The sequence below is a fragment of the Abramis brama genome (genome assembly GCF_963993115.1).
Source record: "Abramis brama genome assembly, chromosome: 17".
NCBI lineage: Eukaryota > Metazoa > Chordata > Actinopteri > Cypriniformes > Leuciscidae > Abramis > Abramis brama.
Window position 1 is genome coordinate 26718307 of NC_139979.1, and position 12059 is coordinate 26730365.

At 36.1% G+C, this 12059-nt stretch overlaps 1 protein-coding gene across 2 annotated transcripts; it reads right to left on the minus strand.

The window, feature by feature from the left end:
* Window positions 1-302: 302 nt before the first annotated feature.
* LOC311067208 (terminal nucleotidyltransferase 4A-like) lies at window positions 303-11720 on the minus strand. Of its 2 annotated transcripts, none has more exons than XM_084088907.1 (13): window positions 10862-11720; window positions 8292-8415; window positions 7656-7702; window positions 7438-7558; window positions 6718-6825; window positions 6342-6470; window positions 5882-6095; window positions 5515-5641; window positions 4304-4410; window positions 4045-4199; window positions 3299-3427; window positions 2384-2497; window positions 303-1883 (listed from the first exon to the last, which is right to left on the minus strand). In XM_084088907.1, exons 1-13 carry the CDS (start codon window positions 11497-11499, stop codon window positions 1737-1739), a joined length of 2160 nt encoding a protein of 719 aa, XP_083945033.1. In that variant the 5' UTR covers window positions 11500-11720; the 3' UTR covers window positions 303-1736. The 2 variants fall into 2 exon arrangements, with proteins under 2 accessions (XP_083945033.1, XP_083945034.1); XM_084088908.1 differs by having other exon boundaries at window positions 11124-11688.
* Between the last annotated feature and the right edge of the window lie 339 nt (window positions 11721-12059).

Below are 12059 nucleotides of genomic sequence, written 5' to 3' on the forward strand. Positions count from 1 at the left end.
CCACACTAGTGTGTTTAACCACACTATTGCAATGCAATGTCGCAGTACTACAGTAGTCAACATTTGAAGTGGATCAAATGTGAAGTGGTCCTAAGACAAGAATGGGTATTGTTCAAAATTCATGTATAACTTTGATGAAAGGTTTTGATCCACTTCAGATGTTGACTACTGTACATCAGTGTAAAAATGTGTAACCAGTTAATATGGGCACAAAACGTGTTCTGCTCATGCTTGGTGTGTAAAAGAGGCTAGAAACAAAGAAAAATCAAATAAAATCAGAAAAGGGGCATAAAGAACACAGCAGCCGTTTAAGATGTTTATTTTAAAAATACCTTGAGTACAAAACATACAAAAAAAAAAAAGTCTTAAACTTAAGACATCATATTACATTCAAACATCACCTGCATTCAGGTGAGAGGACTTTCTTTGTAGATCCTTTAGTGTTTCATTTCGTGATTTTAATCACTGCATTGGCACAAAACTCTCCACTTTCAAGACACTTGTAACAATAAAGCCTCTCTGGTGATCAAACCTTCAGCATTCTCAGAACATCTAGTGAAATTAAGAGTTGGCTTCGGGACCATACTGAAAATGGTCAAAATGGAATCTGTTTGAATCAGGAAGGCCTTAGAAACTATAACCAGGTTTCATGCAAGAATGTATTAAGTGCCAATTATTGTCAAAAGGTGTTATGGAACAAAAATATTTTTGTGTGAAATGTTTTGTACAAGCATGGTGAGCTTCATGGCAATCTTTTTTTTAAATTAAATTAAATTAAAAAAAAAAAATACTAGGTGGATGAAGAGTCACCATCTTGTGGTAAAATACATAGAAAGTCCAAGAAGATCACATTTTGATCATTACATGCATCTGAAGGTGGGTGGGTGGGGGGAGTCAAATGCAAGAGAATATGGAACGGATTAAAAACCCTTTAAATTGTAGAAAAATAGTATGTCCTTAATCAAGAGATCAACAGAAAATACTAATTGGTTAACCTAAGGTATTCAAGTAATTCACCGGATACTTTGTTAAATAAATTACACGTAACATGGATGGCAGTATACAAGTCTGAGAGGGGAGATTATTTTGATACAGAGCAAATATTAAGTTACAAACTTAAGTGCATGCCTGAAAGGCCAGCAGATAGCAAGTAATATGTAGTACACAAGATTTTAACATGCACAAATCCACAATCCCAACAATAAAACTGGTTGTGATATGGATTTGAACATGATAAAATAATATGTACATACAAAGTGATCCATAGTGTAATGTCAATTTACATTCAATTTAAGAAAATTAAAATTGAACTAAAATAAAATAAAAATATATTGCACAAAGATAGTATACTATGTAAAGATTTACAGTACAAAAGCAATCACAGCCTAGCGGTACCGCAACAAGATTTCTGTTATCAAAAATATTCTGAAAAGCAATAACAATAGATGAAAAATGAACTAAAAGTATCAGTTAAACAAAAAAACAAAAAAAAAAAAAAGGTATCAGACACTGTCATATGAAAAAAAAAAAAAAGTAGGAAGGAATATGTACAAATGAAAACAGGAACATTTAAATGTGTAGTCACAGGAAGAGCACTAGACAAAACAAATCAAAGTGCAATTTCAGACGATGCCCATCTTAAACAGAAGTGTTACCTTTGACCTAGGAAAACAAAGGTCTGTGGCCCACATCCTTTATCTTGGGCAGAAGTGGAAGTGGTAGACAAGTGGTTGGCACTATCTGCTGAGGCTCATGGGAACAGTGTCCCTTCGACGCCGACGCCAGCTGTTACGGCCATACTGAGGATGATGTCCTCTGGGAACATGCACGATGTTGCGCTCTAAACAATTAGTGTGTGGAGGCCCCTTGAACCTCTGGCCATTCTGAAAAAATACATACAAGTATTTTAAGTATGATACCAGCCAGCAGTAAGCATGTATCAATACTTTAGGCAACTCAAACAACCTATGTTGACTGATAAAAATTAAACTAAAACAGTCAATAAATTCAATGTAACTTAAAAATAGATTTAACAGCAAACTTATAATGCATTAACATGCTGTTAAGGACTGAAAACAACATCAAACTCTACATAACTGTATGTATATGTAACTAAATAGCAGCAGTTTGTTTGTGTCAGGTTCCAAAATTTGAGTCCTGGTAATTTAATACCAGTATTTACTTCCAGTAGCAAGTCTATGAAAAATAACACAATGTGTAGTCACAATTTACATCAAGCACTGCCTTGTTTTTTATGAACTACTTGGAAATTTGATGTGCCATCTTTGTCAATGGGATATTTGAAGAGGGGGGGGAAGAAAACAACTAGGTTAAAACCCTTACAAACAAGCAAAAACCCACACATTACATTAGTGTCCCTTACATTAGTGTAGTGACTCTGGCTGGGTATTGAGCTGGAGTAAACAGGAGACAAATGGAGTACTCCATTCATATGAGTCAAACCATCCATACACTGTTTGCTGGGTAATGGGTGTGACTGAAACAGGAAGAGGGAATACAAAACAGTGCATGGGTAAATACAACCACAACTGGAATTCCACTGGCCAACTTAAAACAAACAAAAATGTATTTTGTCAGAACATAAGGACTCCTTTGAATGGCTGTTAAAGGAGGAAGATGCTCAAATAAATAACCCGTTCTGCCACAGCTTAAAATGTAGACGACTCCCAGATAAAAAAAAAAATAGTTATTTTAATAACATGGTGGATGATGTGAGTCGAATGGCTGAGAGACATATTGGCTGCATCCGAAAGCTGAAAAATGCTGCCTCCACAGGCAAGATAAGGAGGTAGGAAGGCAACAAGACACGTCCAAATCCAATAGTCATGCCAAATTCTGTCTACTAAGATACCTTAATTTGAAAGATTTGATAGATCAAGGCAGCATAGATGTATCCTTCGCTGCCTTTGATATCCCACACTACTGTGCATTTAATTCTATGACAGTTTAGAAAAAATAAACATGGCGTCTGAAAGTTGTGGTTGGTGGTCAGTTTGTGTGTAAATGTACATTTTTGACCAACTGTTTCCACTTTTGATGTAATTTCTAGTGAGAAATTTGTATTTTAGTAATCAAATATTTTCATCAAAGCTTTCTCTATTTTGTTGCCTCAGAAGTCTGTCCAAAATAATTTTTTGCGAGGTACCTTTGTGCGCAAAAGCTGCCTGCAAAGTCATTGCCTGATAGGGCAGCGAGGCATCAAGTCAGCTGCCTAAGCTTTCGAGCACAGCCATCGACTGGGCAAATGAAATAAAAATCAGAGGAATGTTGGCCTTACTTGACTTCCAGAGTGCAGAAAAGTTCCAGATGCGTTTGCTTTTCTCTGTGTTTTCTGATTGGTATCAGTCATGCAGGACATTGGAAAGAATTCATGAAGAACTGAAGCTTTGCACGGTGTGTCAGAATCCTGGGAGAGAAAGAGATAGTGACAGATGAAGAGAGAGAGAGAGAGAAAGAAAAGACAACCTCATATGGCAGATGTAAATTTAGCAAATTACAAAGCTAATGTAATGACAGCAAACTTAAAGGGTTAGTTGACCCAAAAAGGAAAATTCTGTCTTCTGTCATCATTTAAATCACCCTCAAGTTGTTCCAAACCTGAATGAATTTCTTTCTGAACAAAAAAGATTTATGGAAGAATATAGGTAACCAAACAGTTGATGGGCCTCGTTGACTTCCATAGTATGAGGGAAAAAAATTCAAAATACTATGGAAGTCAATGGGGTCCATCAACTGTTTGGTTATAGACATTCAAAATATCTTTCTTTGTGTTCAGCAGAAGAATGGTAAATGGTAAATGAAAGAAAAGAAAAATGTAAAAAGAAAGAAATGTATACATGTTTGGAACAATTTGAGGGCAAGTAATTGATGACAGAAATTCATAAGGGGTAAACTATCTCTTTAATGCTCTTGTATGGGTTGACTTATTGGATTTAATGCAGAAGTGTGCTGACATGTGCCTTTAATGAGTTCTCTTGCAAACTCATATCTAGTTCCCTTGAAGAAACTACACCAGGAACTTACAATGTCACTCCCAGACAGTGAGGACACAGAGGAAGATGATGAAGAAAGCTGTTGAAGGCTGGACAGGGACACAGGTGAACCAGCACTGAGTGGTGATGAGGAGTCTCTCTGCTGTTGCTCACTTGAGGTCTTCTCCAAGTCTACAACATTCTGGACTAAAATGACCAGAAACATTGTCAAAATCAACTTGGCCTTCGTTCTCAAAGCATAAAAAAAAAGAACTTTCCACAAAAAATTATGTGTGATTCAAATTACTTACTTTTAATGTCAATCATCTTGGCATTGTGTCTGTTCCCCCACTGCTGAATGATCCACTCCCTGTAGCTAATTACTCCCTGGGTCACTTTAATGATACGTCCCAATGTGCTTAAGATTGAAAGTGTAAACATTATTTCTCCAACAAAATAAGGCTGACAGATTTCAATGCACAGAAAAGGTTCATCATGTTAAAGAACCAAAAACTAATTTGTGAAGGAAAATAAAATATTGAACAACACTGGTAGTTACTGTATAGTACAATATTATAGTAATAGTTCTTTAACCTACATAATAACAATGGAAATCATTTTTGCATTAAGCATAATGTAGCAGAGTGACATCACAGGACTGAATGAATGAACATGGTACTTCCATATAAATATTATTATAATAATAATAATAATAGGTAAAACAATATAAACAAATGTCAACTAAATGTATGCAATACATGTACAGTTTTAAATTGCCACGCAAACTCCAATGAGATCATGCAAATATTTAAATGAGCTCAATATCCACAACATTAATAATGTATAATTGCATTTATAATGATTAGGACAGTCACATTGCAGGACAATATCCATATTTACATGAAATTGCTAAAAATTAAAACACATAAGTTCTTACTCCACTGTCTAGCCACAAAAATTAAAATAAGTGATTTTACATTGAGGATAGTAAAATTTCACAGCATGTTAACATTCTAACAAGTGAAAGGGATAGTTACATTTTTATCAGTCACTCTCAACCCAAATAAAGCACACACCAAATATGGTAAGTGGAAGCTTCTGTATGTAACATATTTGATGTGCTCACTGCTCTAATATGTCTATTTAATGCTTATATGTGAATAAACGGCTCAATTAAATCGGTTCATTATATTACGCGTCTTCAGAAGACTTGGATTAAACCATTTAATTCTTTTAAGATCTCTTTATGGAATATCAAGCATCTAAGTTTTGGTAAAATGGACTTTCAATGGAGAAAAAATCTCAGGTTTCATTCAAAATATCTTCAGTTTAGTTCCGAAGCTGAATGCAAGTATTGAAACAGCATGAGGGTGAGTTAATCATGGCATATTCATTTTGTTGGGTGAACTAACTCTTTAAGTCTTTAAAATGTCATTGGCTTAAAACATTCAAGCAGCACAGAAATGGCTGGGGCAGCAATTTTCATTTAAAAGCAATAGTTGTGGACTCATCTGGGACTAACCTTTCCATATTTCTGTTGGGGTAGGAGCGGGATAGTGGAGATACAGCGTGACTCAAGATGAGGTATGCATAGTTAAACACCTCCTTCACCTGCATGGCACTGTAAGAGCTCCGGCCGACATCATTTCCTAACAAACAGAGAATCATTTGTTCAAATGCTTAAGGTTAGTTTAATTTCAATTCAATTTGCATTAACACAGCTTTTCAAACTATGCTTTTTTTTTTGGCCATTCTGTAGCTGTACTCTGTGCCACTTGCATTTTTGATTGCGACATCCAGAACAAATCGAAGTCAATAAATTTGACTGACTAGTTTCCTTCATTGCAAGGGGATAAAACTGGTTGATCTATGGTGGTTTGCCCTCATACCTGGTAAGTTTGGGTCCTCAATACAGAGCATTGAGGGTCTGTATGTTTTCTCCATGACCTTAATGATCTCCTCTTTGGCCAGATATGCTCCTCCATCCTTCACACGGATGCCTGTTTTCAGATAATTAAAATGCCGTCCATACAATTCGAAGAATTCGATGAGCAGGATGCCCAAATTAATATTAGAAGCTCTGCAGTCTATTCTGGGATGGAGCTGAAACAAACAAAAGACCATGTCTGTTTATTGTAACAATTAAATGACCAAATCAATAATTTGTTTTAAATATCTGATCAATCATGAACATCAAGGTTCCCAAGGGATAAATACCATTATAATATTATGGTCAAATGGCTCAATGCAAAATGAGGATAAATGGTATCAATTAGTAAGAGAGTAACACCAGCTGGAAAACAGCATGCATAAAAGCACAACACAAAGATATCCTTCTTGGTGCCTCACCTGCAAGAAGCTGATGGCCATTAAAATGAGGCTGTAGGAACTGATACCACCCGTAAACACCTCGTTTAAATCTCTCTGGAGCAGAAACTGCTTCAGCACAAAGATCAGGTATGGCAACACTGAGTATTTCTGTATTCAAAAGAGAGGAAATAAAAGAATAGCAACACATAGTGTGTTCACTCAGAAATATTTGTATTTTCATATATGGCCACGATATGGATACATTAATCATTCAATATCAATGAAAATCAGTTCTTAACACAAGATTCAGTGTTTCAAGATTCAGCTACATGTTTTCAGTTCAACAGCAGCACCAAATCAAGCACTTAATGTGGGCTCAACATGCTCATTTAAATGAATTAAAGCAAGCTCTCACCTTAAGATGATCCTTGATAAACCGAGCTGCTTTGACACCAGTTTCAACATTAAAGCTGATGTCTACCTTCACATCTGTCTCTCTGTCAGTCAGTTTAATTATTGGTACCTGTACAGAAAAAGACTGAGTACTAAATTGATTCCTCTTAGTTTTTGGAAAGAGTATTGGAATTATTACTGTTATTTTTTACAATCACCAGCAAACCACACAACAACAACAACAAAAAAAAGTCCCTCTGTACTTTCACATCAATAGCAGCCCTGTTTGCAAGCGTAGAAATTCTGTGCAATTATGAAACTAATATTTAGCTCTGTACAGAATCTGCACTTGAATGCCATTGTGATTCACAATCATCCCCCACATTGCTTACATGTTCATTAATTTGTTGTTTAACTTGTGAAAAAAAAAAAAAATTTTTAAATGGTTGATATGAGAAAATCAAAAATGCAAGAACTTCACATACTACTACGAGAACAAACGTTGATACTTTAACTTTCAGAACTCAAAATTCCTCCCTAGTCCAAAAAGTTAAAATGAAACTAAGCTGCAAAGACTCTGCAAAGACACAACTATGCAGTACAAAACATACATTTAATAGGTCCCTGATCAGTCTGAACTCAACAACCTTACTACTACTAAAAGAAAAAAGGTACTTTTATAAAGAGGCAAAGACTATGACCTTGAGGTGCTCACTGAACAACAAGGCTGATAATGACTAACCGTAGCCTTGTCAAGTAGTTTGATGGAGAAGGGCTCAGCAATGTTGTTCTGTCTGAGTGCCTGGTCCAGCTGCTGCAGAGGTGCTTGTTCCCATTTTCCAAACACCACCAGGTCAATATCACTACATAATGCAATTAAGAACAAAAATCATACAATAACAATAAAAAAATTCCATTTATCACTGCAAGTTCAAACATATGTAAACAATCATACAATACCTGGTAGGAAGATAAAGTCCTGTACTGAAGCTGCCAAATATTTCAACCTGAAAGATGAAATGGCACTTTAAACTTTTTAGACCTGGCAATCGACTAGTATGTGCAGTTTACACTGCAATCTTTGACAGACACTCAAAAGAAAAGCAAAGACTGAATGTCACTTCTCCTTCTTAAGATCTTAAGATGAACTTGTAGGTCTTCAGTACTAGACCTGAGAGTATTGGAAGGAATATATGAGGTAATCTCCTTAACCATTCTGTTGGCGAGACGTTTAATTCTTCACTGAAAAAGTGCTGACTCCCCAACACATTTTAGATGGGTTGAGGAAGTGATTTATTACATTCTTACATTCAGTCCAATTTTTTTGAAACATGGCCACCTTTCCTAGCATACTTTGATGACTGCTGTTTTCTGAAGTAGGGGTTACCTAAATATCTGAACAGAAGAGGACCTCAAGTCTTTTTAGACCTTTAATGAATCTTTGTGTTTGCCATTTACGGTCTCTGTTAGTTGCCTTGAAGATGGATTGTTTGTCAAGAATGTCAGAGTCACATGGGGTAAAGTAAATGTATAGATACTTTTTTTTCCCCTGCCAATGTCAAAGAGCAACATGTTATCTCTCTGTGCTGGACTCACCTTTGCTGTAGGCCACAGATTTTTGATTACAGCTTCAATACGATTGACAACATCTCTCCTCATTGCTTCCTCTTCTGGGCGTGGGGACATGAAATGATAAAAATCCACAATCTCCTCATGAAGGCTGGGGAAGATAAACATCATAATCCTTACAACAACTCGCTTCCAATTGAAGAACTAAGATATGAATTACATGAAACTCGAGCTGTATGAACAGACACCAGGTAAAATCTCAGAACATGTTAATATATACAGCATTAGTGCAGAAATGCCTGTCCCATGTGTAAAAACAACAACAACAACAACAACAAAAACATTACTTATCTTGTGTGCATCTGAGCTCATAATAGGCATATGCCGGGGTTGCAAGTAAATGCGCAAGACTTTCTCAGGTCAGAAAAGTTCCTTAATGCACGCTAAATCCACACTTTAGAGAGGTATTTGAGGGTAAGTGATGTGTATACACTCTTAAAAATAAAGGTTCCAAAAGGTGGTTTTCGCAGCGATGCCATAGAATAACCATTTTTGGTTCCCCAAAGAACCTTTCAGTCAGCAGTTCTTAAAAGGAACTTTATTTTCTTAGTGTGAAGAACATTTTAACAATATAAAGAACCTTTTGTGGAAATGGAAAGGTTCAATGGATGTTAAAGGTTCTTCATGGAACCATCAATGGTGATAATGAATTATCACACACTCTTAAAAATAAAGGTTCTTTAAGGAACTCTTGTTCCCTAAAATTGCATAATGTCGAGAAAAACTTTACAGTGAAAGTTAAATTAGTTATTGCATTTAATTCAGTAGCAAAACATTAAGTGTTGCCCACTTTATTGGTACACGGTTTGTGTATTTTATACAATTACTAAATTGTGTTGTCTGTTATAAGAGACTACTGAAAACAAATGTAGTTTATTTTAAAGTATTGAACATTAAAATAAAAGTAATAAAGTGTAAATAAAGCTCTGTAAAACATGCATTTTTACAATAATGTTGTAAATGTGTTACATCAGGAAATCAATGTTCTGCAAACACTTGTGGTCTTCATGCTTGAACACCTGGACAAAATACAGGAAATACATCATGCAAGTAGACAAATGGTCAAGTGCAAAGACCGCAAGTGTGGCTATTGGGACAGGACCAGAGATGTTTCTGCCAGAAAACAATGCTATAATGAATAAGTGACATTCTTACAGGTTTTTGAAGGGTGTGTATGTGCATGAAAAAAAGACCAGATCACTAAAGTAATGGGAAGGTGTGGAGAAAGCTGCTCAAAAAATTGCATGTAAAAAATGTCACTTTTGTGTCTTAAGCAGTTTTCTAGCAATAACAGATTTTCTGCATGTGGTAGGTAAGGTAAACATAGCCCACTCATTTAGTCTGAGATAAACTTGAGAACCAGATCATGAACTAATTAGGATCCACATTAATTCAATTCAAACTCCATTTAGGCTATTTTGTTAGGTGAAAGTAAATCCACAAAGTAAATTTGTAATATATAATCAAAATCAGAAAATTTGCTTCGTCTCCTGAATGACATCAGTTTGAACATCTTTTAACCACAGAGAGATTGTGAGGATTACGAGGACAATTTTTTTCCTAAGTAAAGTTGGTCGCAAGTTCAGTTTTACAAGTACGTTTTTGTGAACTGGAATAAATTGATATTGTGGAAAAAAAGCTGATTCAAAAGAGCATTTCGTTTAGGAATCCAAAAGCTCACATCAAGAATATCAAGAATATGGAAAGAGTATCCAGAACATTCTACAGATGTAAAATATAAAATCACAGTTTTCATTTTTGAATTAACCATTTCGGTAACGCTTTACAATAAGGTCTCATTTGTTAACATTAGTTAATGTATTAACTAACATAAACTAACAATTAGCAATACATTTGTTACAGTATTCATGAATCTTTATTAATGTTAGTTACTAAAAATCCAGTTGTTCATTGTTAGTTCAAGTTAGTGCCAAAACCATTGTGGGTTGTGAAAGAAAAGTAATGCAACTGTGGTTATATGAGACAAAAACCATTTATACTTTCACTGTATACTCACTGTGACCCTCTAAATATAGAATCAAAAAATATTTCAGTAGTCTAAAAATTATGAACTAATACAGACCTGCATCAGTGGCAAATAGCCTACATTACACCTTTGAGGCAAAGTTTTCCTTAGTTGATCATAGTTTTCCTTGTAATAGTTATATGCTTATAAACACATTCAGTTCCAAACTTATGGACTTTAAGCTTGTTTGTTTGTCAGGCTCATCAGTTTGTCACATTGCTTTGGACTTGTTGGCACCACGGACCAAATGTTAGTTAGTTACTTAAATACATTTTACTCCTGGTTTATAGTATTTCAAACAAAATACCGATATGGGTCAGCATTTATTATAGATATCTAAACGGCAAGAACCAAGAAAGTACCCTAGTCCCTTTTTCCCACCAACACAAAGGCCGATGCACAACTACCTGACATCACTAATCAACCTACTAACACTAAGCAAAGTTAAAAAAGCAACAACAAAAAAACTACTGTGAAAAGTGTCACCCAATATTAATGAAAGTACTCTTACCCATTAATACCTAGACTGTATCTTCTGGTTGCCCATGGGGTCTCACTTAAATAACTGTCATTAGAGTGGGACAGAAAGTGGTTCATTCCATATGTGCTCGCTTTATTTTCATGTCTCTTTCGTTCTGCGTGGTGTTTAAGCTGGTTGTCCATCATTATTTGAGTCTGTAGCCGCTGATAATGTTGTTGTTGTAAACAATTATTGACATTGTGCATATGTTCAGTGAAGTTAAAGTGAATTTTGGCTGGATTTGAGCTCATACCGTCACCAGTAGTAGATGATGAATCTGATGTCGGACTGTCACTTTCGGAATCCGCTGAAGATAGAGGTGATAAAGAATCACAACCGTTGACCTCGACAGGGGTGACATAAAGAGGTGCAGGACCAGAACATGCGTATGGAGATCTCATGGCACCACCATCATTGCAAGGCTGTTTGGTGAAATTGTTAATAGGTTTTAAAACTGTGTTGGTGGGAACCAGCGTTAACTGCTTCATGAAACCGGCCACCAACGCAGGTGTGTTCACCCGCAGCGGGTGACAGTGGTTTCGCCTTTGCGAGGTTTCCCATACGCGCATCCATAAAGCGTTGGCAGGTCCTTTCTGTTCGGGCTGAATCCAAGCCACTCGAGGATCCATCTAATTTTACCGTTACAAATCTCCCAAACACTCTCTCACATAAGGGCAGACAGGCGCCCTCAAGAGCTACAAGACTCACGTGAATGTGTGAGACGCTGAGTAGAAGTTTAAAAATCCCGGGAAAGACTGAAGAAACCGAGATAGTTCCTCTACGTGAGCCGTTTCTCAGCGAACTGTTGAATCCAGAGCATTCCAATATGGCGCACAGGAAATCTCGAGTCGAGTGCGCATGTCTCTGGGAATTTAAACTTCTTCTGGAAGAGCAACGAACACACCCCCTTCCATTTCCCCACCCATTTATCCAACCTTATGGAAATGTGATGCAAGCATTTTCTAGGTTTGTAGTTGAATGAATAACTTACAATCCTATGATTTGTATCTTTGGTTTGGTATTTAAATGTGATTTTATCATAATATTTTGCCACAGAGCTTAGGGCACGTAGTATTAATTTTACAGTTATAAAATTTAATGGTAATTATGTTCACAAGTATTAATTAAATTTAAGCTGCACAGCATGACAGAATAATGAAAACAAAGAAAAAATTGTGATTCAGCCTCC

Coding starts and splice junctions, on each gene's coding strand:
- LOC311067208 (XM_084088907.1), bottom strand. CDS start 11,499: ATGGATCCTCGAGTGGCTTGGATTCAGCCCGAACAGAAAGGACCTGCC. Junction 6,096..6,341: donor TGGCCATCAGCTTCTTGCAG/GTGAGGCACCAA, acceptor TGTTTGTTTCAG/CTCCATCCCAGAATAGACTG. Junction 1,884..2,383: donor GCCAGAGTCACTACACTAAT/GTAAGGGACACT, acceptor GTATTTTTTCAG/AATGGCCAGAGGTTCAAGGG.